Genomic DNA, 26,762 nt, shown 5'->3' with positions numbered 1-26,762 from the left:
GTTTCCGCAGCGGGACCTTTGCACGTGCTATGAGCCAGCAGTGTTGTTCCTGAACACAGGGGCACCGGAAGCGTGCGTGAGTGTGCGTGAGCGCGCGTGCCCCACCGGGGACAGCCCAGTGTCGGTCAGCGGTAGAGTGGGAGAGAGCGGACGGTGAGAGGAAGAAGGGGAGTCTCGTGGGCGCCGTGCTGCTGATGCTCGCGCGGGGACAGCAGAGGAGGTCGGCACGGGGGTCCCCACCGGGTGTGTTGACGGGGGGGGGAGTCACGGGGAGCCTCTGGGGCTGGGTCGTGCGCCATTCATGACGCCCCGCTGTCCCCCAGTCTCGCTCCAGGCCGTGCTGCCCAGGGGACCCTCCGCAGCGACGGGAGGGTCTTGTCAGACAGCACAGACCCTGCGTGTTAACCTGTGGCTGGGGGGAGGGGAGCAGGGCTGCTACCGTGACTTACCTGGTGCTCGGATTGGCCTGAGTGACTTTGTTTGCTGTTGTCTTTTTAATGTTTTCATTTTTTATTTGTGAGAGACAGAGAGAGACAGAGCACAAGCAGGGGAGGGGCAGAGGGAGAGGGAGACCCAGAATGGGAAGCGGGCCCCGGGCTCCGGGCTGTCCGCACAGAGCCCGACGCGGGGCTCGAGCCCACGAACCGCGAGATCACGACCTGAGCCGACGTCGGACCCCCAGGCGCCGCTGTACCCAATCACTTCGTTAAAAACACTATGCCCGCATTTGTCTGTGTAGATAGATAGCGGAAAGATGGATAAAAAGTTAGAGCGGCCAGGATAAAAAGCCCAGCGAGCGCGTCGTGCGAGCAGGACGGGGCCCAGTGGCGGGGCCCCGGGCCGGGCGACCCCCTTCCGTCCCTTGCCATGTACTACTTAAGCTCTCGGGCCTCAGTTTCTTCATCTGTGAGACAGAAACAACGGTGGGGTTTACTTCCCGAGGCCGCTGTGAGGACTCAGTGAGGGAGTGCACGCAAACCCCCCCCCCCCCCCGGAAAGGTGCCCCTGAAGGCACAGCGCCACCTTCCCCGCTGTCTCGGGAAAAACATGCCGGGAAGGAGACACGGCTACGGGGACACAATCATCCTGTCCGCATCTTTACCATCCAGCGATTTCACAGTAACTACGTACAGGACCTTGAACCTCGGGGCAGCAGTGGGGCAGCGGGGGGCGGGGTGGGGGGGAGCCGGGGGGAAGGCAGTGCCTTCGAGCGCGTGCGTGTGTTGGAACAGAACACGCGGGGCCCTTCCTGGAGCCCCCGTCAGTCTCGCGGAACGTTCTCTTGCCAGAATGGGGGGTACCTGACAGAGTTTTGTGTTTTCTGCCTTAGGCGTGTCTCGATAGGAACCCAGAAGCTTTCCAACCGAAGATTGGGAAGGGGACGCCGGGAGACGTGAAGCCTCGACACAACAGAGGCTGTAACTGCAGGAGGTCAGGCTGTCTCAAGAATTACTGTGAGTGCTACGAGGTCAGTCACTCCTCCCCGGGGCTGGTACGAAAACCAACAGGTCGGTATCTGGGCCTCAGTAACCTCTGCGGCTGAGAGAATTGCGTTTCACTGTAATTAACAAAGAAGTCGGGTTCCGTTTGCTTCCCCCTAAGGTTTCTGTCGTGCACTCGTGTTGATCCGCATGAATTTCTCGACGACCAGCCATGCTTTCCGAGTCAAGCAAATGAACCCGGGGCCCCTTCGGGAACCGGTCGCCCGCTCCGAGCCCAGCCCCCGGCGCCCAGCGGAGGCTGCCCGCCGCCCGGCCCCGCCCGCTCTGTGCGGGCCCTGCCTGGCAGAGCTGGGTGCCCAGGCCGGGCGCTCAGAGCCCAGAGCGGGCGGCGGGCCCTGGCCGCCGGCCAGATGCTGGGACACGGCGGTGCAGACCGAGTTCCTGGACGAACCCGTTTCTCAAGGGTTCGGTGGCCGTGGAGGGACTCGCTCCCGCCCTGTGGTTTCCCCTTTCCTGCCGCCTTTTCTGTCTCCTTTCTTGGTGTTGGAGGACAGGGAGGCAGAGGAAGGAGCCCGCAAGTCCCAGCAGCAAAGCAGCCAGGAAACCCTCCCTCGAAAGGCTCTCCTTTGGTTCGCTTGCCGTCTTGGGGGGGCGCCTGTGAAGTTTACTTTTAAAAGGTAGTCACAGATGGTCAGGCTTCAGAAGACTCCTTGTGGTTCCGGGGACACGTGTTGGAAGATCTGAGTGAGCAGACCTAGCGATCCCCCGGCTAGGATTTTGCAAATACGGTCAGAGGTACTGCAGAGATGCCGAATTCAGCCAGAGAGCGGCATCGCCCCAGCAGAAGGATCTCCAGGCGTGGACGGCACCTCCAGCCACCCTCCGCCGTGCCCTCCCTGCCGCCCGAGACAGTGAGCCGCCCGTTTTCCGGAGGCCCAGGCAGATGTCCCGTATTCTCCAGAGTAGGCTAGAAATCCTGAAAGGCCTCTTGCTCAAGACACCCAGAGGTGTAGGTAAAACACAATGGATTCCTCTTGATGTGCGTCTCTGAGCTGAAGAGAACAGAGGGAAATCCCAGCAGCGGAAACAAAGAGGGGGCGGGGAACCGTAGCGCTGGGCAGGCCGGCGTCCAGACCGCCCAGCCGGCGTGAGAAGGGGTCGCCCGGCTGGCCGGGCCAGCTGCCTTGCGACAAGAAACACAAGGAAGTCCGCCCACGAGTAAGCAGGAAGGGCCTCTCCCAGAACACCCACCTCAGGCCTGCCCTCGGGGGGGTCTCAGACCCCACCCACCTGCGCGAGCTGGGCCACAGCAGGGCCTGCGCCACTGGGGCCCCCCTGGGGGGGGGGGGTCCCACGGGGCCCGTTCCAGATCACCGCAGTCAGGCAGCCAAACGAAGGTTTTGGCTTCCCAAGCGCATAGAAAAGTCGTGTCTATATGACACGTGGTCTGGTAAGTGTGCCGTAGCCTGGGGGCGAAAACACAACGTCCACGCCTCCGTTAAGAAATGCTTTGTTGGGAAAAAGTGCCCGCCACCATCTGAGTGCTGGGACGCTCTCGCTGCTCACAGAGCACCGTCCCCAAAATGTCAAGGCAACGACCAGAGAATGACCAAACTGCGACGCCGAGACACGAAGGGAGCCCATGCCGTGGGAAAAATTGTGTCGACGAACAATTGGGTCAAAAAACTGACCCTGGACGCGGGGTCACCGCAAAGCCTCCGTTTGTGAAAAATGCCGTATCTGCCGCTCACACGCCCACACGCTCTTATTTGAGGTCCAGACAGAATGTGTTGCTTTTTGCCGAATTACGAGCAGTCTGATTTCATTGAAGCGTTTTGTCTTACCAGGCCAAAATTATGTGTTCTTCTATTTGCAAATGCATTGGTTGCAAAAATTATGACGAAGGCCCAGAACGGAAAACCCTAATGAGCATGCCCTACCATCCGGACGCTGGAGGGTTTGAAGGCAGCCCTCACTTGTCACCAACTGAATCCGCGGGACTGCCTCAGTTCAGAAAAGACAGGTAGGTGCCGTGCACCCGCCGTCAGAAGAGGGGAAGCAGGTGAATTCGAGGAGAGTCGGTCTATACACTTGGAAAGAAAGTGCGTGTGTCCAGGGGGTGGGTGCGAGGGACGGGGAGGATCGGCAGCCCCCCGGGCTTGACCGGCCCTGGATGTCACCCCGTGTTTCCTCGGGGAGGGGGGGGTGCCCTGCCGAGACCACCGTGTCCGACCTGTCCTCTATGTGAGTGGGCCGTCAGTTTCATCCTCGCTGAGTTACCTGCTCTGTGGGGGAGCCGGTGACGTTCTTTAACATACCAGGACGGGGGTCCCCTTGAACGTCTCAGGTGTCGCAGACACCCGCTGGGTCTGGAGTTCAGGACCGCGGCCCGTAACCGCCGTGTCTCTGCCAGGCGGCCCTCGTGCATCTCCTGGGAGGTGGTGGAAGGCACGTGCTCCTGCCTGCTGGCCCAGGGCGAGGAGGCCGAGAAGGAGCGCTGCTCGGAACGCCTGGCGGAGCAGATGATCCTGGAGGAGTTCGGGAGGTGCCTGTCCCAGATCCTCCGGATGGAGTTTCAATCCAAAGGGTTGGAAATCGAGTAGAGTTCGGTGGAGAAAACTCTGAAGGCACAGAGACGGCGTCTGGATGTGCCGGGGGGAGGCGAGCCGGAGTTTGGAAGGGTTGTTTAAGGGGCTGCGGGGAAGGGGGGCAGCTTTCCGTCCGCATCAGGGCGCCGAGGGGGCTGGCGCAGGGGCCGAGGGTCTCGGCGATCAAAAGCCCCCTTTTTGAAGTGCGGACGTGACACGCTGCTGTGTGGCCCTGGGGAGAGAGCGAGGACTCCTGTGATGTCGGGAGAAACCTCTGCCCCGACGCCGAGGGAGGGAGGGTTGAAGGCTCTGCGGAGAAGTCTGTCCGTTCCTCCTGACTTCACCCCGTCTGGGCGGTTTTCCTCTGGAGGCTTCTCTGCCTAAAGAGCCACGGTGAGTTTTCACTAGTAGTATTTTGAAATTAACTCTCCAGATGGGCTGCTAAGATACAACTCAGACTAGAGAGGTACTGAATACCTTGAGGCGTCCCTGAGCGTGGACACTTTCCCAGGGTCGCCCGCAAACTCTCCGTCTCTCTCAGGGCCCCCGTGAAACGCAGGCGGTGGGGTTGCGGGTTATGGGACCAAAAACTCTCTAGTTTCTTAGGTGTTTTCGTTGGGTTGTGGAAAAGCTGTATCATCCAATTAACTTTCTCCCTAATTATTGTTCTAATATTATTATTGTTCGTTAAAATACTGTTAAGATAACTGGTTTGTAGAAACCAGCAGGTGAGATTGGTTATTAAGTGGACTCTCTTTCGGTTCTGTTGTAAAAAGCAAAGAGGATTAAAATTTTCAAATGCCTCCCCTTGTTGTAATTAACTCGGCCAGTGAACATATATACCCGGCAGGTGTCCGTGTTTATTGACAGTATCGGGCCCTCAGAGCTCGTTTAGAAAGCTCGTTTACAAGCCGAGCGGTGCCGGAAGCGCGGAGCCCTTGAAGTTCTGACGGGGAACCACAGAGCGGGAGGGAAACACCGAGTTCTTGGCCACTTCTTTCCCCCTCTGGCCCCTTGGGATGGAGACTCTGTGGGCACAATCCAGGGGCAGAGACGAGCACTGCCCGGGGGTGGTGGGGGGCTGTCCCCAGGCTGGTGCCTGGTTGTCCGGGTGCATCCGGGGCGGAGCTGGAGCGGTGCGGGGGGGGGGGGGGGTGCGGGGGGGGGGGAGCCCCGCCCACTTCACCCTTGGGGCTGGGAGGGGCCTGAAACGGGCTTCCCGACCCCTTCCTGGAGGGTGGCCTGCCTTCTGCGTCGCTCCCCAAGTGCTGCCCAGGGCATTCTGTGCAGGCCAAGGCCACACCGCTTTTAGAAAATTCAGCATGAGGAACCGGAGCAGAGCTGTGTGCGAAGCCAGCCCAGAGGCATAAGTAGCACGACCAAAAGGATACATTACGTCTATTGTTGTGGGTAGAGAGCCAGTGCCTTGTAAAACTACATAAAAATAAAAATAGCGTGTCCTCGTCTGTGGGTGTGGCTTTGCACAGTGTCTGTCCTGTACTACGTGACTTGGCCGCCTCTGTGATTAGGGTTAGATTATCCGGAGGTTTTGGGGGGTGGTTTTTTTGTTATTTAATTCAATTCGGACACTAACTGCCTGGCAGATGGCACGAGGCCCTCGAGGCCGGCCCCCATTCGGACACCGGTCACGGCGCGGGGTCCCCGGGTAACCCACACCTCTGTCTGCCTTGGCCGCAGGCGGCGAGGCAGTTCCCAGGGCCGCTCCTCGGGTCTGAGAATTTGCTGTAACAGCCCAAGAGCTCAGGGAGACACTTTTCTTACTATCCCAATTTATTATAAAGGACACAGATGGACAGCCAGAGGAAGTACATTGCGGAGGGAGGGGGGCTTCAGCAGGGCCCTTTATAGATCCGTGCACCACTAGCTGAAACTCTCCCACGGTTGGCCGAAAGCCAGCGGGGATGCAGCTTGAAACCACAATAGACAGGGGCGCCCGGGGGGGCTCAGTGGATTAAGCATCCGACTTCAATTCGGGTCACGATCTCACGGTTCATGGGTTCGAGCCCCGCGTCGGGTTCTGTGCTGACAGCTCGGAGCCCGGAGCCTGCTTCGGATTCCGTGTCTCCCTCTCTCTCTCTCTGCCCCTCCCCTGCTCGCACTCTGTCTCCCAAAAATGTATAAGAACATTACATTATAAAAAAACCCAACAAAACCCGCCAGAGACAAATTATCGTATGAGCCACGTTGGAACGCTGGTCTAAGGAATTGAAGGCGGAACTTTCATCTAAGAGAAAAATGGCGCCCAGGGAATCGGTTTGGGGAACATACAACACGGAGCATTGTCTGTGTATCTTTTTCAGTGAGGCGTCTGTCCAGGTCTTTTGCCCATCTTTTAGTTGGGCGGTTCATTTTCTTACTGCTGAGTTTTTAGAGTTCTTCGTGTATTTTGGATGACAGTCCTTTGTCAGATGTGTCCTTTGCAAAGATTTTCTCCCGGTCAGTGGCTTGTCTTCTCATTCGCTCAATAGTGGCCTTTGCCGAGCAGGAGTCTTACATTTTAACGAAGTCCCAGCTCGTCACTTATTATTATTTCTTTATGGATCATGACTTTGGTGTTGTATCTATCTAAAAAGTCATCGCCATACTCAAAGTCATCTAGATTTTCGACGTTATCTAATAGCTTTCCAGTTTTGCGTTTCACATTCATGTGTAGGGTCTGCTTCAGGCTAATTTTTGTGACGAGTGGAAGATCTGTGTCTAGATTCTGTCTTTGCATGTGGACGTCCAGCTGTTCCACCGGCATTTCTTGAAAAGACTCTCTTTTCTCCATCATGTTGCCTTTGCTTCTTTGTCAAAGAGCAGTTAACAGTATATAGGTGGGGCTATTTCTGGGCTCTCTAGTCTCTCCCATCGGTCTACTTTCTTTTGCCGACACCACACCGTCCCGAGCACCGTAGCTTTGTGGTAAATCTTGAAGTCGGGGAGTGTCAGTCCTTCAGCTTTGTTCTTTTCCTTGAATATTGTGTTGGATGTTTCCTTTTTCCACGTTATTGGGTTTGATTTGCTAATGTTTTGTTGAGGATTTTACGTCTGTGTTTATGAGGGATCCTGGTCTGGAGTTTTCTTGTAATGCCTCTGGTTTTGGTAGTAGGGTAATACCAGCCTCATAGAATGAGTTAGGATGTATTTCCTCTGCTCCTATCTCTGGGAAGAGATTGTAAAGAGTTGGAATAATTTTTTCTTTAAATGTTTGGTAGAATTCACTTGTGAACATATTAGGGCCCTAAATACGTGTATTTCAGTAGCTTAAAAAAACTGAACTTTTCATTTCGAGGTAATTGTAGATTCACAGGTATTTGTAAGAAATGATGCAGACAGATGCCGGGTATCCTTTGTCAAGTTTTCCCTAATGGTAACATCTTGCAGGATGTCACGACCAGGGTACTGACATGGGCACAGTCAAGATACAGAGCGTTTCCACCTCCTCGAGGGTCCCCAGGTCACCCTTTAGAGCCATGCCCGTTGTCCCCCTTTCCCCCACCCCCTTTCTACCCCATTTCAGGAACGCTATATAAATGGGGTCATATAGTATGTAACTTTCTAGGATTCGGTTTCACTCGGAAGAGGTCTCTGGAGACTCATCTGGGTCGGTGCACGTCTCAGCAGCCTGTTACTTTTTCTTGCCGAGGGTTGGGTGTGTGGTGCGGATGGATGGGGGTTTAGCCGTTCGCCCACTGAGGGGCATCTGGGCTGCTTCCGGCTTTTTGCTGTGATGAATAAAGCTACCGCGAACGCCTGTGCGGGCTGTGTGCAAGTCTCGTGTGAAGGTGAGTTTTCCCTCGTCTGGATGAAATGCACAGGAGTGTCCTTGCCGGGCTGACTGGTAGCCACGTGTTTCCTTTGTAGAGAAACTGCCGAGTCGTCTTCCACAGTGGCTGTACCGTTTCACGGTCCCGCCGGCAGGGGGCGGGCGATCCACTTCGCCTGCGCCTTTGCCACCATTTGGCGGTAACCGCCACTTTTTAATTTTGGCCGTCCTGATACATGTTTCGTGGAATCTCATCGTGGTTTTCGCTTTCATCCCCCCCCCCCCCCCCGCTGACTAATGTTGAACATCTTTTCCTGTGTTTGTTTTCCATCTGTGTATCATCTTCAGTGACGTGTCTGTTCATGTACGTTGCCCGTTTTTAAAATCGGATTGTTTGTTTTCTTTACTGTTGGGTTTGGAGAGTCCTTTATATGCTTCAGGGAAACATGCCGTCGGCGGGATGGATCCCTTGATGGGACGGGTGGTTCGCAAAGATTTTCTCCCAGCCTTTAGCTTGCTTTTTCCTCCTCTTCCTTGATAGGAATTGTGTTAACCTACACGTCAACTTGGACAGAGTCAGCGCCTTTCTTCTGTTGAGAAGACAGAAAACCCAGAACTCACCACTGTCTTATCCTGGGGTCCCGAGGTCTGCCTTCTTCTTGACCTTTTCAGAGTCTTAGTTTGGCTTATACAGAACGCCCAGGGCTTTTTGGTGTACTTAGCAAGAGGATGAGACAGAAGTACGTCCGCTCTGTCTTCCTGAAAGCGGAAATCAGCAAACTTTCCCTTACAGGTTGGAGCAGAGGCCTTCTTAGTTTGTTTCGTGAATAAAATGGGGTAAAATCCTTGGGGCGCCTGGGTGGCGCAGTCGGTTGAGCGTCCGACTTCAGCCAGGTCACGATCTCGCGGTCCGTGAGTTCGAGCCCCGCTTCGGGCTCTGGGCTGATGGCTCGGAGCCTGGAGCCCGTTTCCGATTCTGTGTCTCCCTCTCTCTCTGCCCCTCCCCCGTTCATGCTCTGTCTCTCTCTGTCCCAAAAATAAATAAACGTTGAAAAAAAAAATTAAAAAAAAAAAAAAGGGGTAAAATCCAGACTGCAAAGTGGAGCGCGGAACCTCTTGTTTAGCAGCGTATTACAAATAAGTTCATGGGCTGCACGTTAGAGTGTGATGGCTTCCATTCTTTTGGTCTCTCTGAGGCTCTGCTCCTGCACTAGGACTCCCTTAGCACCCCCCGCCCCCGCCCCCTCTCCCCTTCTTCCTTTCCCAGGGTCCTCAAGAGCAAGCCTTTGGGCAGACCAGCGACACCACAACCTCTCTCGGTCCCTCCCGGGGGAAGTTGACAGCTGTGGTCCCTGGCCGGCCGCAGCCGAATCACCACGTTCTGGCCCTGGAGCAGGACTGTGGCACACAGAGTCGTGACACGGAGTCGAGGCCTTTCTTCCCTGGAAGAAACTCCGTTTGTGCCGGCACGGGCTCGGAGGGTCCGTACCCAAAAAGCTGAGCCCCGAACCCTGCGTGGTGTAGTCTTTTACGCGCCTTCTACTTCCTTGTCTCCCATGTATGGGTGACGGGGCGGTCTCAGGTTGCGGGGTTGTGCGGGATGCCACGGATGCACATAGCCAGGTTGCCCTTCCTTATCTTGAGGTCTTTTCTCATCACGCTCCTTAGGAAGGGGCTCTGTCACATCCGCCCCTTTGATGCTCCGACCCCCCTAGTTTGGGTCCAAGAGCATCGTCTTGGTTTAGAGGTTTCTATTTCCAGAACGTCACATGCATGGCCGTTTTCCTTTAGACCACTGTCTCAATGAGACTGGAGATGGACCGTATACAGGGGCGCTGGGCAAGCTAGGATTAAGCAAGCTCCCCACATCAGGAGGGTAATTCCCATGAGGGTTTTGAATCTCCCGAGAGTTGAAAACCATCCTCCGAATAACTCTCCGGGGCCCCGGCCGTCCCAGGTCCAGAGTGGGACATGAGCAACCTTTCTCATTCCATCGGTGACCTCCTCTGTGACTTTTCCTTCCTCTGTAGGCAGCAGTGGCTCAGGTTAAACTTTCTGCAGACTCCTCCCTCCAAAGCAAGCAGGTGATCCAAGGCCGAGCGATTTTGATAGACGGCGTTGCTGCTTGGCCAGTAAGGGAAGAGCTCTGGCGGTTTCACCGCTTATCACTTCTACAACTGCCTGCAGCCTGATTATGCGGGTTAGCACGTAAAGGAGTACGTGGTGGCCCCAGGACCGTCCTCTGCCCAGGCGGCAGGGCCATAATATTGGGTTCTAGGCTGGGGAGGCCCCTCGTTACCTGTCCAGTTGCCAGTTTGTGGGGCACTTCGTTTCCTTCGAGTCTCCCTGTCCCCCTACACGTGGACCCCCCCAAACGTTCCCCTCTGGCAAGTGGGAGCAGGAAGAAAGATGGTGGATGGTCCCCGGCACACCCGTGACCCTGACCAGCCTGCGGCAAGTACCATACAGGCTGTCCTCCCACATACCCAGAACAGTCCACCTGGGGCCCGCCATTCGACGGCGTGTCGACATTTGTCCCAGGCCTCTCGGAGATGAGAAAAGTTAGACGAGGGGTGGGGCCCTGGCTCAAGGTGATCTGGGGGTCCCCCCACCTTTGGGTTTCCCCGGGTGGTTGAGTTATCAAATCTTTGGCCTAGCTGTGTTAAGTTTCCAACAGAGACGTGAACTTCCTTCCCCACCGGGCAAGGCATTTTTTTTTTTCCAATTCGATTGAGGTTTTGAGGAACCAAACCCCGGTCGTGGGACTGGGGTATTCTGTTCCGCTATAAGGTTCGCAGGGATCGAATTCTCTAGCCTCCCATGGCCATCGATCCCCCGTGTTGGTACCAACGAAGCATCCTATCCACCAAGGGAAGGTGGGTGCTAACAGAAACCTCTCTCTTGGGGCGCCTGGGTGGCTCCGGCGGTTGAGCGTCCGACTTCAGCTCAGGTCACGATCTCACGGTTCGTGGGTTCGAGCCCCGCGTCGGGCTCTGTGCTGACGACAGCTCGGAGCCCGGAGCCTGCTTCGGATTCTGTGTCTCCCTCTCTCTGACCCTCCCCCATTCATGCTCTGTCTCTCTCTGTCTCAAAAATAAAATTAAAAAAAGTTAAAAAAAATTAAACAAAGAAAAGAAGGACAGTCTTTTGTTTCATTGGACCGTGATTCCTCAAGCTTCTGCCGTACGTAGATCAGTCAGCTTCCAGAATGACTGAAGCAGGGCTGCGGTCTCCCAGAGCCTCTGGAGCGGCGGACTGCTTCTTCCGTGTGGTCAGCTTTCGCGGCGTCGATGGATCAGGAAGGGACTCCCAGTTTCGAGATGCCGGCCTCACTCTGCTGCGGCGAAGCCAGGGATCCACCTCGTCTACCTTTACTGCAGGAGGGGTGACAAAAGGACGGTGAACGGGCCCCTCCAGAGGGGTTCAGGGGTTGGACATCCCACCCCGCCACCCACACAGCATCTCCTGGTTTAAAGGGGTGAGCATCTGTGGTCGGACTCACAGGTAATCGCTCCCTGACCCAATGGCGTAAGGTGGTCAGGGCAGAGCCGAGGCCCGCATCTGTTGCCTTAGGGTTAGATCGCCTATCTCATTTAGATCCCCCCTTATGCCCTTGATAATGGGGGGAGGCACCCATAAAGGATTTTACAAGGGGAGAGCTCCGTCTGCTTCAGCCTCCCACCTGCAGCCGCGGTCTGCCTCCCTGAAGGTCCCTCATCTCCCTCTGCCTAATGTTAACCCCCTTCCCTATGCATCCCTCCCCTGGATCAGGGCCCCTAACCGCCATCAGGGAACAAGGACAATGACCGTCTGGCTTCTTCAAGCTGATGAGGGACGGTGCGGGGGTACAGCAGTTAGAGTTGGTCTAGTGGCCCACGGTGTGGTTCTACAGGAAGGCGGGCAGGCATGAGGCGGCACAAACATTGGCAGACACGAAGAGAAAAACACAAAGATTACGCTGATCGACAAGATGGCATCTCAGGATAATGTCCCCGGCTCCCAAACGCGTCAAACAATCCAGGAGAGACCCTGACTTTGTCCGCGTATGCCCGAATGTCATCCATCAGTCCTAAGACTCTGCGACAATCACCGGTTATATTGAAACAACGTACGTCAGGGACCCTCTCATAACCCGGGTAACGGAGGCGCTGTAAGCCCGGAGTCCTACTGGAGAAAAGAGTCGTAACGGCAGCCGTTTACCGTTGTTAACTGGTAAATTTTTGGGTAAGCCAAACCCGGGTGTTATTTTCTACAGCAGACCTTGTGTTATTTCTTGCGCCTTTTCTGCCTTGCAGGGGAAGGCCTCCACCCAGTCAGTAAGAGTATCAACCCATCCCAACAAATGTTGAAACCCCTTTGACCTGGGCATAGGGGTGACATCTAATTGCCGATCTTTCCCGATAGCCTCCAATTCTTTGCTGGCCTGTGGTTGAGAGGTTGTTTCTAAGACATACTTCACAGGCTGATATTACGTGCTGAACGGTCCTTGACAAGTTTTTCCCAGGAAACATCCTCTGGGCCACTTGGCAAGTTTTCTCTCTCCCTAAATGAAAGGCCCGATGCAGGACTCGAATGCTCTTCCGGTTCTGTGAGCCCGGTGATGGCCGTTGCCCTGCTCTGTCGGTAACCATCCCGAGGGCAGGAGGCAGTGTCCACGAGGCAGACCCCGGCTGATTTCCTTGGGAGGGTGGGTGGGATGGAGTCTCCTTTAATACCTGATATGGCGGGCAAGCTATCCTCTGAACCCTGATGTCTCCAGCCTACAATATCCGGTAATTCCCGCAAACTCACATAATTGTTTATCTGTCCTGGAGTTAGTAGCTCCATTGTCTCCAATTTAGTTATAATGTCCCTTTCTAGCGAGGGAGTAAGGCTCTCTGGTCTCATCGAGAAAGAATGAGAAAAAAATTAGTTTTCCCCATATGCATCCCAGGGGCCGAGAGAAAAATGTAGTCATGAGTTTCCCGGAGACGCCCCTCATCGTCATGCTGCATTTGGAGGGTTGGCCTGGAGTGGAGAGGAGGACAGAGAAGGTGGCCCCGGGACCAAGAAGGAAATGAACCGGACTTTCAGTTACCTGAGTTTTCCAGAGTTACCCGAGGCTCCGGGCTTCCGACAGGCAGTCGAGCCACCCCGAAGAGCCCCGGGCCCCCATCAGTCCCCTGCCAGGGACACTGGTTATCTGAGCCCTCGCAGATAGAGGTCCCCGCGGGCATTCAGACCTCCAGTGACTGTCTCCACACAAGGGGCATGGCTGGTGGGGCTTTGACTGCTCCTGTCCCTTCTGAGGGCAGTCTCGTTTCCAGTGAGACTGGCCACGTGAGTGGGTGGCATTTGGGGCCAGGACCTCGGGAAGTCTGGTCTGACATGGCGCGTAAGGCCACGACTAAGGCCTCAGACTTTTCTTACGCCCGCTTACTGGTTTTGTTTGTTTGTTTTTAATCTCGGTTGTAATGTGCCCGATTGGCAGCTCGTAAGAGCTCCTCCTGGGTCCCTTCCAGACCAACTGCCCATGTTTGCAGCTTCCTCTGAATATCTGGGGCCAATTGAGTGACAAATGTGTCCTTTAAAATCATCTCAGCCTCAGGGGTGTCAGGGGAGATATATTTAATGACAGCCTCCCTCAACCCCTTTAGGAAGGCCATCCGGCTCTCCTGTGTTTGTGAAACAGTGGCTAATTTAGCATAATTTAAGGGCTTACCCTTAGACCTCCTTAATTTCCCTAAAGCACCAGCCCGGAAACGGGGGGCGATACCATTTCTCAGTGAGATGGTCGTAGTCCCAGTTAGGATCTTGGGGTCGAACTGCCGGGTCCCGGTAGGAAACAGGAAGCTCCCTGCAGGACCTCCAGCCCCGTGACGATTAATGAGCTGCTTTTTTTTCGGAGTTTATAGATCAAGATCAACCTGATTTTTCAGAACGCATCCCAAAGGAGCGTTGGCCTTGGCTGGGGAATATGCCCATCTATAAGGGAAAAGAGAAGAGGCGTCCCTTATCTTAATTTGCCGCAGCGGGCCGGGAGAAGCCACAGCTCCTGGCCCTGAGTTTTGGCTGGCTGTTCGACGGGCAGCCAAAAACTTTGTCGGTCTCGGGAGGTGCTGGGAGCAAGTCGCTCTTACCCAGGCTCGACCCTACCTCCGAGAGCTGACCTTGTCTCCCTGATTTCTCCTGTTCCGCCGTTTTCCGCCTGTGGGGCTTTGGGGGTATCGACCGTGACCCAGTAAGCCTTCCCTGGTTGTAGAAGGACACCGTCACTTTATTTCGGCCTCTTTACAAATATGTTTTAAAAGGCTGGTGAGAACCACGTTTTTTTGTAAGGATAAAATGGGTCGTCAAGGGGCTAAAAGGGCCAAAGTCGAGGTCTACTCCCTTGCCTTTTTTTCAGCAGCGCCCACATAAACACGTTCGCGTAGGTGGTTCCAAATTGGCAGACACTGGGCTAAGTGTAGCAAGGTGGCGCCTGTGTATCCCAGGAAAAGCCCTTTATATATGTCGTTATCTAGCCCTCATCCGGCCCAGGCATCCACTCCCGTGCTAGAAAGAACACAGGTACGGAGCATTTGGAGGCTGGCAGCGAGGACGTCACCGTCTCCCCAATCTTTAGATCAGAGGAGGGGCAATTTCAACCAAGGCTTGAGTAAAACAACTCAAAAGGGCATGCTGTCCTGCCGTCCTGCCCTTCAGTTAAAAATCGTTTATTTTTCCCCCATCTTTTTGGGCAGACAAAAGGGGGGAACATCCTTTGTTCACCTTTTTTTTTTTTTTTTTAAATCAAAAGCATACCAACAATCCAAGAAAACTTTGCCTTTTTAATAGAGAGTAAAGCAGATTTTTAATCTGATAGCAGCGTACTTTTAAAATCCATTTTAACCTTCGTCCGTCCTGGCCACATATAAAATTTCTTTCTGAAGGTTTCCCTTCACAAACCTTCTACAACTTTGCTTTGCTTTCAGATGTCGACCTAAGCCCTTTTACTCCAAACAACCATCTCAGGACAAAATTACTTTCTTTTACCTTCAACAAAAATTACATTTTTAGGGACGCCTGGAGGGCTCAGTCGGTTAAGTGTCCGACTTCAGCTCAGGTCATGATCTCGAAGTTCATGAGTTGGGGCCCTTCATCAGGCGCTGTGCTGACAGCTCGGAGCCCGGAGTCTGTTTCGGATTCTGTGTCTCCCTCTCTCTCTGCCCCTCCCCTGCTCTCACACTCTCTCTCAAAAATAAATGTATTTTCATTTTTTTATATCTTTCTTACCTATCTCCTACTTTTTTACATACAGACTTACTTTCCTTATTTTTATCAGTCTTAATTACATTTAGCAGAATTTTAACTCTTAGGAACCTTAGTCTCCAGTGAAAGGTCAGCAGTAACCAATTGTGAACTGTTACATCAGAATTTTTTTTTTTTTTTAAGACGCTAGATGTCTCAACTAAGCACAAAGCAGATGTTCCATAGTAAAATCTTCATAAAGCACGAAGCACGTTTGTAAGACCCAAATAGTCCTTTTTTGCAATAAATCAGAAGCACAAACCTACCTCTGGTAATTAGTGCTTTAGCCTCTTATCTCATTAGGTATCCAATGAATGCAATCCCAATTTATCACGCAGGCAAAAGTTTACCGTTTCAGGTTACCAAAGACTTTGAAAGCTATCTTAACCGTCACCCATGAAAACCACGGGACAAAGTTAGCCATCACTTTTCACCCACGAAAACTACGGGACAAAGTTTGAGGTAGACCAACCAGGGACAGTTGGCTCTAATCATCATAGTCATTGACCCAGGAAATGAATGAGAGAGAAGTCCCCACGCACAGTCACACGGCGACTCCAACCCACCGCCCAGTGGCTCAGAGTCGCAGCTTTGTGATCAGGCTCCCCTCCTGCCTCTCGGGGCAGGCCTACCAGAACGGACGAACCGGGTGCTTACCAGTCTGACAGCCTGTGCTCCCGGAGCCGGTTCCTGGGCCTCACGGGTTCCATCGCGCACACACGGGGTCCTGACCCCGGCGCCCCGCGAGGGCTAGTCTGCGGATCAAGTGGTCTGGTCCGCTGGCCCCAGGCAAGGTTGCCTGTCCCGGTGCTCCGAGCTTTGTACCCCGGCGGCAAAGCGGTTGGAAACGCACCGTCTCCAGATCCCGGACACGAGCCCCCCGGGAAGCGTAGCAGGATTCTCGCACGGAGAGTCGTGACACCGAGGCTTTCCTTCCCAGGAAGCAACTTTATTCCTGCCGGCACAGGCTCAGAGGGTTTGTACCTCAGAGAAACTACCCCGAACACCGCCGTGGGGTGTAGCCTTTTATGCATTTTCTACTTTCTCGTCTCCCATATATGGGTACCGTGGAGACGTAGGGTCGGATCGGGTGCTCTCATGTTACTGGGTCGTGAGGGACGTCACCTACGCACAGAGCCAGGTTGCCTTCCCTTATCTTTCGATCTCTTTTTACCACATTCCTTAGGGAGGGGACCTTATCACAGCCCGCCTGGCTCTCCTGGATCGGATGCCCTGAAGACCGGCCTAGTGGCCCGGGTTCTGACGAGCCCGGCGCAAGTCTGAGAGAACGAAAGGGAAATGAAGGGGAGAGAAGGAGGAGGAGGAGGATAGTGAGGGGCGGGGATATGGCCCGGCCCGGCGTGGAGACGGCCTGGTGGCCGTGTTCCCGCCCTGAGCCGGGAGAGGACAACCTGGGTCCAAGTCCGGCATGTGCAGGGGTGGGAAGGGCTGACGGGGTCGTGGAACCACCTGGAAGTGGCAGGGGCCGTGGGGCCCAGCTTCGGGGTCTGGGGGATGGCGGCCTCACGGAGTCCGGGAGGGACCCGAGGGCTCTGTGCCCGCCAGCGCCGCTTGGATGACTGGCCTACAGGCACGTCTTTAGGTGGCAATTCTCACGCGTGGCTGCGTGTGGCAGTCACCCGGGGGAGCCGGAAGGACGCGGTGGGCTTCCAGACTCTGCGGGCCGCCTGGGTACCCCGGTGGCGCCCACACAGCTGCTCTGGCAAACGCTAAAGAGCCCCGAGTTGCCATTTAATGTAACAGAAAGGCTGGGGATCTCCATCCAGTTTCTTCTCGGATCTTCCGAGACCTTTTGGTCACCTTCTGTGTGACCTTTTTGTTTCTGACCCAGAGACCCTCCCCGCCCTGCCTCTCTGGCAGTGCTGTCCCCACAAGCTGTCCCTCCCGCAGCACTGAACCCCACACGTCTCCTGACCGGTCAGGCAGTTAAGACTTTTAGGACCCCCGACCTCTGTACCCCGGCCGCGTGATTTCAACACTGTTGTCAAACCCCGCGTCGCCCTGCTGGGTCTCTTTCCTCCTCCTCCTCACCCGGGACCTTCGCCAGCACCGGAGAATTCCCTCATCTCTCATGGTCAGGGGTGCCCTAGGCTTTCTGTTTCCATCTCTCAAAGCACCAGCTCCCTGCGGGCAGGGGTTCGGTTCTGTTTTGTGTTTGTGTCGGTAACAGACCCACCTGCGTAATTATGTTGTACTCGGCCAAAAACGGAGATAACTCTGTGCTCCCTGGACACGTTCCCTCGCCGTGACAAGAGACGGTGTGTCACAGATGCTCTGGACGGTAAAATTTGGGCTTAAAACTCGTCTGACGCACGGGATTCTAATCAGGCTTTATCTTTTAAATGCCCCCTCCCCGCCCCTCCCCCCCCCCCCCCCCGGTGGCATGGGTGACAAGACAGACACACGGAAATGACCATCGAAAGCGGTTGCTATCTTTTATTTTGCCACTCAAAGTAATTATCAAACGGGAAAAAAGAAATCTTAACAGCAATAACACGGCACGGCATCAGGGCAGAGAAGACAGGACTGGCCACCCCACGTAAGTTGGCACAACACCATCCGTCGTGTCCGAGTTTGGCCGTAAGCGACATCGTGCGGAGGAACATTCTCGAGGGCTTCCTCAGGGCTGTTTCCAGTCTTCTGCGGAGGCTGCGGGCGGGAGGTCCGGCAGGAACCCCAGGGCCCCGGCCTCTGCAAAGAAGAAACGCGCTGGGGTAGAGCCCCAGAGAGAGCGGGCGCTCCAAGCCCACACGCCCGAGCCGCTGCGGCCGCTCCCCGGGGGTCTCCCAGGATCACACCCGAGATCGGGCACACCCCATCCCACTCCGCACCCTTTCCCGACGTTAAGGCTCACACCTCTTATGCATCTGAAACGGTCAGACTTTTTAAACCATGATTTAAAGGCGTGTAATCCGCGTTGGGGTAATAAAAAGCAGTGTCCCCTAATGCAGTCGCGTGTGACAAAATTCAAAACGTCACGGAGCAGAGAACAGGAAGCCCCTGGAAGAGTCCGTCTGCCCCTTGCTGGAAAAGTCACCACCAGATGTTCCCCAGCAGGAGCTGTCTGCACGCTCGGCGGGGCTCCGACGGCGCGAACTCGGTTCTGGGTTCTGGGACGGCCGCGTCCTCCACGGTCCCCCTGCCCACGGGCGGTTCTCAGGAAGGAGCCGCAGGCCTCTGACCTCCTCCCTCCCACACCCACCTGAACCCCTTCCACCCCGGCCACCCGCGCAGCCAGAAAGCACACAGACCAAAACACGACCCAGAATTGGTCCCGGCCAAGTCTTGGCCAAACTCACAACAAACCGTAAAGTGCAAAACGTGACAACCGTGTCCCCCGCTGTCCCCGGTCCCTGTCCCCTGTGCTCCGCTCCCAGGGCACTGCCACCTCTGTCCTCTGTCCTGGCGCCTTCCGGCGAGCAGTGTGACCCCCGGGGTTGTGTGATGAAGGCAGTCACTGCTCACTGTCGCCCGCACGACCACACAAGGCAGAGGCGCGAGGCTGAAACGGGCCCCCAGGGAGGCCTCGTGGCATGTGGTACCCCCGGAAGACACCAGACCTAGGATGGAGGTCGTCAGACGGAAGGGCAGCCTGTCCTACGGGAAGGCTGCGGAAAGAAAGACTGGAATCGGAAATGAGGGTGAACTAATTCACCGGGCTGACAAGACGGTTTATGATGGCCTACAAGGGGCCGTGGCCCCTAAAATGTACAGGAGTTGCTGCCGTGACACCAAGTGTGGCCCCAGCCGAGTGAGTGGGACCTGGGGCCTCCCTCTCCCCTGCTTCCTGTCGAGGGTCCCTCTCCGGGGACAGTGCTGGGACCACCAGCAATTCTGACCAACACTGGCGATGGGAATGTGGGGGGCGGGGGGGGGGGGGCTACTTACTCCCCAAGGGAATTCTACGGGAGCACTTTCTGGCAGGTTTTTCACGTGTGTGGGGTTCCAAGAGGTGGCCTTTAAAATTGGTAATATTTTGGGGCACCTGGATGGCTCAGTCGGTTAAGCGTCGGACTTCAGGTCACGTCATGATCTCACAGTCCGTGAGTTCGGGCCCCGAGTCAGGCTCTGTGCTTACAGCTCGGAGCCTGGAGCCTGCTTGGGATCCTGTGTCTCCCTCTCTCTCTGCCCCTCCCCTGCTCACACGCTCTCTCTCTCTTTCTCTCTCTCTCTCTCTCAAAAATAAACGTTAAAAAAAATTTTTTTTTTAATGAGTAATATTTCACATACCTTTGAGACGCAAGAAAGTCAGAAACTCAATTATCGTGCGCACAACAGCATTCTCGGACAGCGGCCTGGCAAAGCCTCCTAGGAAACAGAAAGAACCCGCGTCTGCAAAACCTGCCCCACGGTGGTCTGCACCTCACCTCTCCGTCTGCGGAGACCTGGGCATCTGGAAGTCAACAGACTGGCCGTGACCCCTCCCGCCCCGCAGGGCCTTGCTCAGCACAGCAGGGAGGTAGGGCGGTGGGGGGGCGGGGGGGGAGAGCCAGGTCAAGGCCAAGGGGCCTGCGTGCCCTGGGAGCGGCGGACGGAGATGTGACCCACAGCTCGCTCACCTGGCCTTGCTTCGTCTTCGGGCGGGAGCTCCCGTTTGCCAGTGAGGCCAGGCTTCTCCTGAAACGATCTGTGGTTGTCGATGGCATCTGTTCGCAAACAGAGAGGAAAGCACCTGACCGTCGTCCCTACAGTCACACGTGCCCCAGCCCCAGAGAAGGACGCGCTGGCTGCGTATAATCTAACACACACGGTAAAAATAAAGCCACGGCAGGGAAACCACAGAAGCAGGAAGATCATTCTCTGCGGAGCTAGGGACTCGTGCCAGGGCCAGAGGCACGATCTCCCCCAGGTGCTGGCACTCTGCCGGAGGGGGGAGCCCACCCAGACAGGAGGGGAGTGAGGGGGCGCACAGCCCGCAGGTGCAGCAAGGGGAGCGTCCGGGGGGTCCCAGGGGCGCCGGCGCCCGAGCTGAGTGTCTCTCGGGGACACCGCGGGGGCTGGGGTCCTATGTCCCTGAAAACAGACTTATCTTTCAAAGACCTCTGTGGCAGCTGGACTGGAGCCAGGCGGCCAGAGACAGCCAGGGACAGCGGCAGAGGGGGAGAGGGAGGGGGAAGCAGGGGGGCCGAGGGTGCGTGCACACGCGTGCGCTCGTGTGCGCTGGGCGGTGTGAGACGAGGGACTGCAAGCAGAGCGACCCCTTGCGAAACTCGGGAAGGGAGCAGGAGGTCCTGACCCAGCGTCCAGCGGGGGGCCGGGCGCCTGATTCGGGGCGACGAGGCGGCGGAGGTGAAGGGGCGACGGGGGCAGGCGGCGGGGGCTCCGCCTACAGGCCGAGCAAGACGAAATGAACCCCTTCCTCCAGAGCCGGAGTCCGTCCGGAGTTCGTGGCACGACACGCGGGAAGAAGCAGGGTGACCCTCGCGTGGCGCCTGGAGCCGGGTCAGGGCCCCGCCGTCTGCAGCCGCGGCCGGGACGCGGCCCGCGCTGGCGGAACGGGGCGCACCCACGAGGCGGTCTGGATGTCCAGCTCCTGGTGACCCAGCCGGACAGAGACACCACCTTGACGGTAAATCCTGCCTCAGGACTCACGTCTTCCTGACGGACGCAGTTTCAACATTCTGAGGCACCACGAGCCAAGATCTCCGGCGAACGGCCTTCCTTTCCTCCAGGCCAGAGGCACAGAGACGAGGTGCTTCCCGGGGGACGGAGCTCAGGGTCCCAAAGGACTCGGGGAAACGAGCCCTTTGAGCCCGTCTGTCCGTCCCGCAGGCGAGGCCAACCCACTCGCAGTGACAGGACCGCACGGGGACCTGCCCTTGCCTTTGACCGGAGACCAGAGCACCCAGAGACGCTGCCTGTGGCCCCGGCTGGCTCGTCTCTGTCCTCTCCGTGCCTGTGTTTCTGGAAGCATCCCCCAGGCGATCAGACAACCCTCTGCGGCAGGAGGTCTGTATTCTCGCGGTGGGGTTAGGAGCTAAGCACGCCCTGTGGGCTCTTCCCTAGTTGCTCTGGTGGGAACCGAGTTATTCACCTCCTTTCCTGCTACGGAAGGCAGTTCATAAACAGGGGAGGGTTTGTTTCTGTTTCTTTTTAAGATCTAAGGCTGTCCCCAAACCAGCCCTGCCTGCAAATTTGAAACTGCAAGTGCATAAGCGATTGGAGGGAGGGTGAAAGGTCTTCCCTCGTCCCCTCCTTCAGGATAATTAAAATCTGCAGGTGCCACTCGGACAGAGGGGACACGCGCAGCCCGCAGGTCGCAGAGCTGTCCTCTTCGGGGCTGGGGCCAGCTGGAGGCCTAGCCTGCTGCCCCCTGTTCCTGCCAGGAGTCCCACAGCCCGGAGCGAGCACTGGCCTCTCCACAAGCAGCTGCCACACGAGGGGCGTGTGAAGGCCCAGCACCTCCAGACCCACCGGGTTCTCCGCATCGTGAAGGCACTGAAGCTACACCGCGTCCCCACGGTGGCACGTCAAGGACAGGACACTCAGTAGTAGTCCACCCGCAGCCTGGCAAGTTCTGGGAACTGATGGCTGCGGGTGAAGCCACACGCCCGGGTTCTAGTGTGTTCCCCACACGCGCAAGCCCCCCACCCCGGCCTCACGGTTCAGCTGGAGTATTCATGGCGCAGAGCTAAGGCCCGGGGCGGCCTGGCACCCTGGTGGGCGACCGCAAGTTGGTGCAAGTGCCCTGCCATCGGCCACCCGCCCAGATGTGAGCTTTCAAAGCAGACAAAGTGCTACCGAGGCCGACTGCGGCCGGCAGGCCCCTTGGGGGAACATCGGGACTCGGACCAGCTGACCCATTTCCACTTACGGCCCGGGGTGAGGGCTGTGGGCATCTCATGCCTCTCCGTGCAGCCGGGTACAAACCCCTGCCCACCAGCCCCGGCCCCAGTCACGCCCCGGGAGACCTATACGTGTGGGTCACCGGGCCCCCGGCTGACACTCGGCTTTCTTCCTGTTCGCCACTCGCCTCCCAACGGGGCATTTTGGTCATGCTGTAACACTCTGAGTCCTGCCCTGTGCCACCCGGGACGGCTGACCGTCCGTCCCCAGAGAGCAGGGCGCCACGAGGGGTCCTGGTGATGGCAGTGGGCTGGGGAGGGCCCGCAGGCGAGGGGACAGGTTTGGAGCAGGGCACGGGGTGAGCGTGTTTCAACTGTCCTGGGGCCATCTGGGAGTTCCCATCCGGGGCTTCCAAAAACACGGCAGAGAGAGGGCTTGAGTGCCGAAGACGGCCTGTGCTTTGTGACGCTGAGGGAGGACGGGGGTGTTGAGGGAGGCGCAGGGACTCGGGAGAGGACCCAGAACCGAGCCCCGAGGGAAGGTCCGCCTTCAAGGGCTGTGACCTGGGGAAGCCCGGGGAACATCGGGGTGCCGGGCAGGAGGGCGAGGAGGGAGAGGCTTCCAGAAGGAACGGTGCTCGGGCACATGTCCAGAGCGGAGGCTGGCAAGGCTGTGCGCAGCGATGCACAGGTCCCTGGTCACCCCGTGAGGTCTGGGGGTGGGGCGGGGGCAGCCCTGAGGGAAAAGGGGCGGTGGACGAGGCAAGGGGAGGGTGCCCAGGGTCTGCCTGGCCGCAAGCCACAGGACGGGTCAAGGTTCAAGACAGAGCAAGGCAAAGAGATGGGGCAGATGGGGTCAGAGGTCCCCAGGCATCTGCCCATTTGCTGAGGGACAGAAATAAAGGGGGAGCAGGAGGCTGGCGGCCGGGCCTGCCTTTCGGGGTGCGGGAAGGGGCGCCACTGTGGACGCGGCGACTACTGGAATCAGCTGCCCCCCCCTCCCGCTCACAGCCTCACGGAGCCCCCACTTCCCCTTGACTGAGACCGGAGAGTCAGCATCACAGTGTGGCTGGCTTCGCGGATCTCAGGGGCAGGGTCAGCACAAGTGGCTCCGGGCGTTGGAGGAGCAGAGCCTTCTGGGTGCGTCGCGCACTGTCACTTACGTGGCCCGAGGAGGTAGCCGGCGCTGTTCAGGGTCCAGCCTCTCTTTTCCTTCACCTTTGGCGGGGAGAAAAGGGGGTCAGATGGCCAGGCTGGGGCCGGTCCAGGCTGCAGGGGCTCACGGGAGCCCCCAGGGCAGCTTCCGGCAGGGTAACCCCCGGTGGCAAGCTGTCGGGGTGCCTCAGACCATCACGGAATTTACAAGCACACACACAACAGTGCCTTAAGGCGAGACGCACATTCAAAGCCGGTCACCAGGCTTTCCACGCATGACGTGGGAATCTGGAAAAGGCATACGCTTCCCGGGGCTGCAGGAAATCCCTGCTTTGCCCCCACATCTGCTACATTCGACCTGAAAACAGGACTGCCGGCTTCACCAAATAATTCACTCTAGAGCCACCGGCCCGGAACCCACGGTGCCCCCAAGTGGCTTCTAAGCCACACTGAGGACACGCCAGGTGGAGGGCACGTGTGGGTGGCCCGCTCCTGGACGGAATGAAATGAGATTTGCTGGCAGCCTCCAGCTTTCACCGGTTTCTAGCCCGGAGCCGGTCGTGCGCGGGCAGAGGCGCCCCCTCCAACCCTCCAGGAGGAGCGGGGAGCGCTCCCGCGGGACCCCGGCCCCGGGCTGCAGGACCCCCGCTGCCCCGGAGGGGGGGGGGATGGGGACGCGTCCCGCACTCACCGGTGACCCGAGCCCCGGGGTGGCCGAAAGGGCCGCGGCGAAGAGCAGCCAGGCGAGCAGGAGCGCGCAGCCGCCGGGCATCTGCAAGGAAGGCGCGGGGCGGGCGTGGGGCGAGCAGCGGGGCCCCGGGGCGCACGTCGGGCGGCCGGGGGTGGGGGGGTGGGGGGCTGGGGAGGGGCGAAGGGCCCCGGAGGGCCCAGTGCGGGAGGGGCGCGGACCGCAGACCGCAGGAAGGGGTCGCCTCCCGCCGCCCCACCCCCCGGGGCGCGCCGAACCTTGAGCGGGGGCGGGGTCCCGGGGCGGCGGCGGGTGCGGGCGTCCGGTCGGTCGGTCGGTCGGGTCTGGCACAGCCCGGGGCGCTCAGCGCATCGCGCGGCCTCGGGAACGCGGGAAAGAAGCGCGGCGGCTGGGCTCCCTCGACGTGGCCGCGGCCCCGGCTGCCGCCGCCGCCGCTATTTATGCCGCGCGCAGCGTCACGGGGCTCAGTTCCCGCCTTCCGCCCCTCCCCCCTGCAGTGCCCCCCCCCCCCCGGGGGGGGGCGGGAGGGGAGGTAGCTCAGCTCCTGCAGAGGAGGCTGCGAGTGGTTCGGTGGCGTGGCTGGAGGGGCAGGGAAGGCACAGTGCCCCCAAACCCCACGGGACAGCCTCTGTCACCCCACAGAGAGCCCCCATCACCCCTGCAGAGCCCCCATCACCCCTGTAGAGAGCCCCATCACCCCTGCAGAGAACCCCCATCACCCCTGCAGAGCCCCATCAGCCCTGCAGAGAATCCCCATCACCCTTGCAGAGAACCGCCATCACCCCTGCAGAGAACCCCCATCACCACTGCAGAGCCCCATCACCTCTGCAGAGAATCCCCATCACCCCTGCAGAGAGCCCCTCATCACTCCTGTAGAGAGCCCCATCACCCCTGCAGAGATGCCCCATGACCCCTGCAGAGAATCCCCATCACCCCTGCAGAGAGCCCCCATCAGCCCTGCAGAGCCCCATCACCCTGCAGAGAACCCCCATCACCCCACAAGTTTTCATCACCCCACTGGGGCGGTTGCACCATGGGAGAGCCTCTGTCACCCCTCTGAGAGCCCCCGTATACTGAACGGGGAGCCCGGAAATCCATAGGGGAGAGCTCGCAACATCCCATGGCCCGGGTCATTGCTGCGGTGGTGGGCCCCACCCCCCACTCCTCCCACCCCAGGTCCAAGCAGGGGAGTGAAGCCCCCACCCACAAGCAGCACTCCCGCGCTGCAGAAGGAGGGGGCGGGGGCCCCCCGTGTCACACACCCCTGGGCAAGCCCTCAGTCCGAGCTAGGCCCGGTTGGGTGGTCCTGGGGCAGGGGTGAGGTAGAGCAAGGAGCAGGATCCCCCTCCCCTGCAGACGTGCGTCCTGGCTGGAGTGTGGCTTCAGCCTCAGAAGCCATTCATGGAGGGAGGGCTGGCCTGCTTTTGGGCCTGGCTTCGTGGCCTCTGGTCCCCAGTGACCCCTGTCCTGTCTTGGTAAAAAGGGGCAAACCGGCCAGGGAAATTGGGCTGTCTCCTGGGGGGGGGGTGCGTGTTGGCCTCCAGCCTGATTGCCGTAGGTACCCGTACATCCCACAGACACCGCTGTCTCAGAAAGGGTCCCTGCTGTTGTCCCTCGTGGCTCCTGGGCCCAGGACACAGAACTCTTTTGAGCAGGGTCAGGTAGTGGTTGAGCCTTTGGGGGTCTGGGGAACCCAGAGCGAGACCAGCTGACCGGTGGGCAGGCGGGCAGAGCAGGAGGAAGAGGCTGTCCTGTGGCAGGTGCGAGGACATCACGCCGGAGCAAGGCTCTCCTTGGCGCACGCCAGGAATGCTTCCTTAGTTTGGGCCAGGCCCGGACTGTCTTTTCCCCCACCCACAGACATCAAGGGACGGACGAGAGTGACTCCTCCAGGCTTCCAAGGAAGGATGAGGCCATCAGGTGAAGGTTGGCCTGAGCTCCTCCCCCCTCCTGGCTGGCCACCGGCTGGCCACCGAAGTCCTCAGCAGTGGCCGACCCAGCAGCGCGGGCCTGTCGGTGCCTGGTGGCCCCAGTTACTTACCGGGGAGCTGCAAACCTCTCCCCACCCACCAAGCCGTGTATTAGGTTGGTTGACGTCACTGGGGACCCTGGAGCAAACAAGACACAGGACAGATAATCACGATGATGCCACCCGGCAGGCATCCTACATTTTAGAGTGCTGACCCTTCGTGCACACGGCGGGAGAGCCATTTGCCTCTGCCTGGACCCCTGCACGGGGAAAGACCCAGGGGCCCTGGGGGACTCGGGTCAAGGCCAGTCGGCTAGGCAGGAAGGAGCAGGGCCCTCGCCTGGGGTGCCGAGTGCCCACCCTGGCTTGCTGGAAGGCGAGGAGGGGTGCCGTTGGGGAGACCCGACTTGGTGAGGGGGTCTCCTGGACAGACTCCTGACTGAGAAATGCCATTATCTCGACAACCGCTGGAGGCATGCACGGTCACTCTGGAACGCTCACTTTGCTTCTGAGAACAAGGACATCCCAGCGCCCGGTGCATCTTGGCCATTTTCTTTCTGCCTCCTTCCGGTCTCCCTCGTGAGGCGCCCGCTGCCATTGGCGCGGGTCGAGTGACCTTCTGAACTCAGCTCACTTCGTCAAGGAGCTTTTTTGTCTGGAGAAGCAGAAATTAGAAACCAGGGTCCTTGGGACTAATTAAGAAAGACTCCAAGCCCATCCTGTACACGGGCTGGAAAATGAGAACTGTTCGGTTCAGCTTCTCACTGCTCTCATTTGGGTTGATGCACTCTTTTTATTTCCTTTTCAACTTCACTTTTATTTATGTACTTAAACAATTTTTTTTTTACATTTGTTTATTTTTGAAAGACAGAGAGAGACAGAGCACAAGCAGAGGAGGGGCAGAGAGAGAGGGAGACACAGAATCCGAAGCGGCTCCAGGCTCCGAGCTGACAGCACAGAGCCCGACGCGGGGCTCGAACCCACAAACCGTGAGATCCTGACCTGAGCCGAAGTCGGACGCTTCACCGACGGAGCCCCCCTGGGGGCGCCCCTCC

General features: G+C 57.9%; 2 protein-coding genes and 1 long non-coding RNA gene across 8 annotated transcripts in view; 1 reads left to right on the top strand and 2 right to left on the bottom strand.

Annotated features, from left to right (window-relative positions):
* Window positions 1-8,955, top strand: part of TESMIN (testis expressed metallothionein like protein) — a 41,158-nt gene extending 32,203 nt beyond the window's left edge. For 5 of the 6 annotated variants that reach the window (XM_040465906.1, XM_040465905.1, XM_040465909.1 and 2 more), the window contains 3 exons: window positions 1,331-1,468; window positions 3,290-3,465; window positions 3,856-4,833. In XM_040465906.1, coding sequence (XP_040321840.1) covers window positions 1,331-1,468; window positions 3,290-3,465; window positions 3,856-4,045 — 504 coding nt within the window. In that variant the 3' untranslated portion in view covers window positions 4,046-4,833. Of the gene's footprint in view, window positions 1-1,330; window positions 1,469-3,289; window positions 3,466-3,855; window positions 4,834-8,340; window positions 8,446-8,592; window positions 8,637-8,879 lie in introns of those variants that run through there. The other variant, XM_040465910.1, reaches the window with a different exon arrangement.
* LOC121023800 (uncharacterized) lies at window positions 527-26,762 on the bottom strand. Its single transcript, XR_005787501.1, has 2 exons — window positions 26,710-26,762; window positions 527-659 (listed from the first exon to the last, which is right to left on the bottom strand). It is a non-coding gene; the product is annotated as an uncharacterized LOC121023800 (long non-coding RNA).
* GAL (galanin and GMAP prepropeptide) lies at window positions 17,500-24,152 on the bottom strand. The gene is made up of 6 exons (XM_040465913.1): window positions 23,996-24,152; window positions 23,721-23,801; window positions 23,038-23,092; window positions 19,649-19,735; window positions 19,320-19,397; window positions 17,500-17,780 (listed from the first exon to the last, which is right to left on the bottom strand). Exons 2-6 carry the CDS (start codon window positions 23,799-23,801, stop codon window positions 17,710-17,712), a joined length of 372 nt encoding a protein of 123 aa, XP_040321847.1. The 5' UTR covers window positions 23,996-24,152; the 3' UTR covers window positions 17,500-17,709.

Source organism: Herpailurus yagouaroundi, unplaced genomic scaffold (genome assembly GCF_014898765.1).
Source record: "Herpailurus yagouaroundi ecotype Mexico unplaced genomic scaffold, PumYag 569, whole genome shotgun sequence".
NCBI classification, from domain to species: Eukaryota; Metazoa; Chordata; class Mammalia; order Carnivora; family Felidae; genus Herpailurus; species Herpailurus yagouaroundi.
The sequence above is the reverse complement of the archived record's forward strand: the minus strand, read 5'-3'. Positions and strand labels throughout refer to the sequence as shown.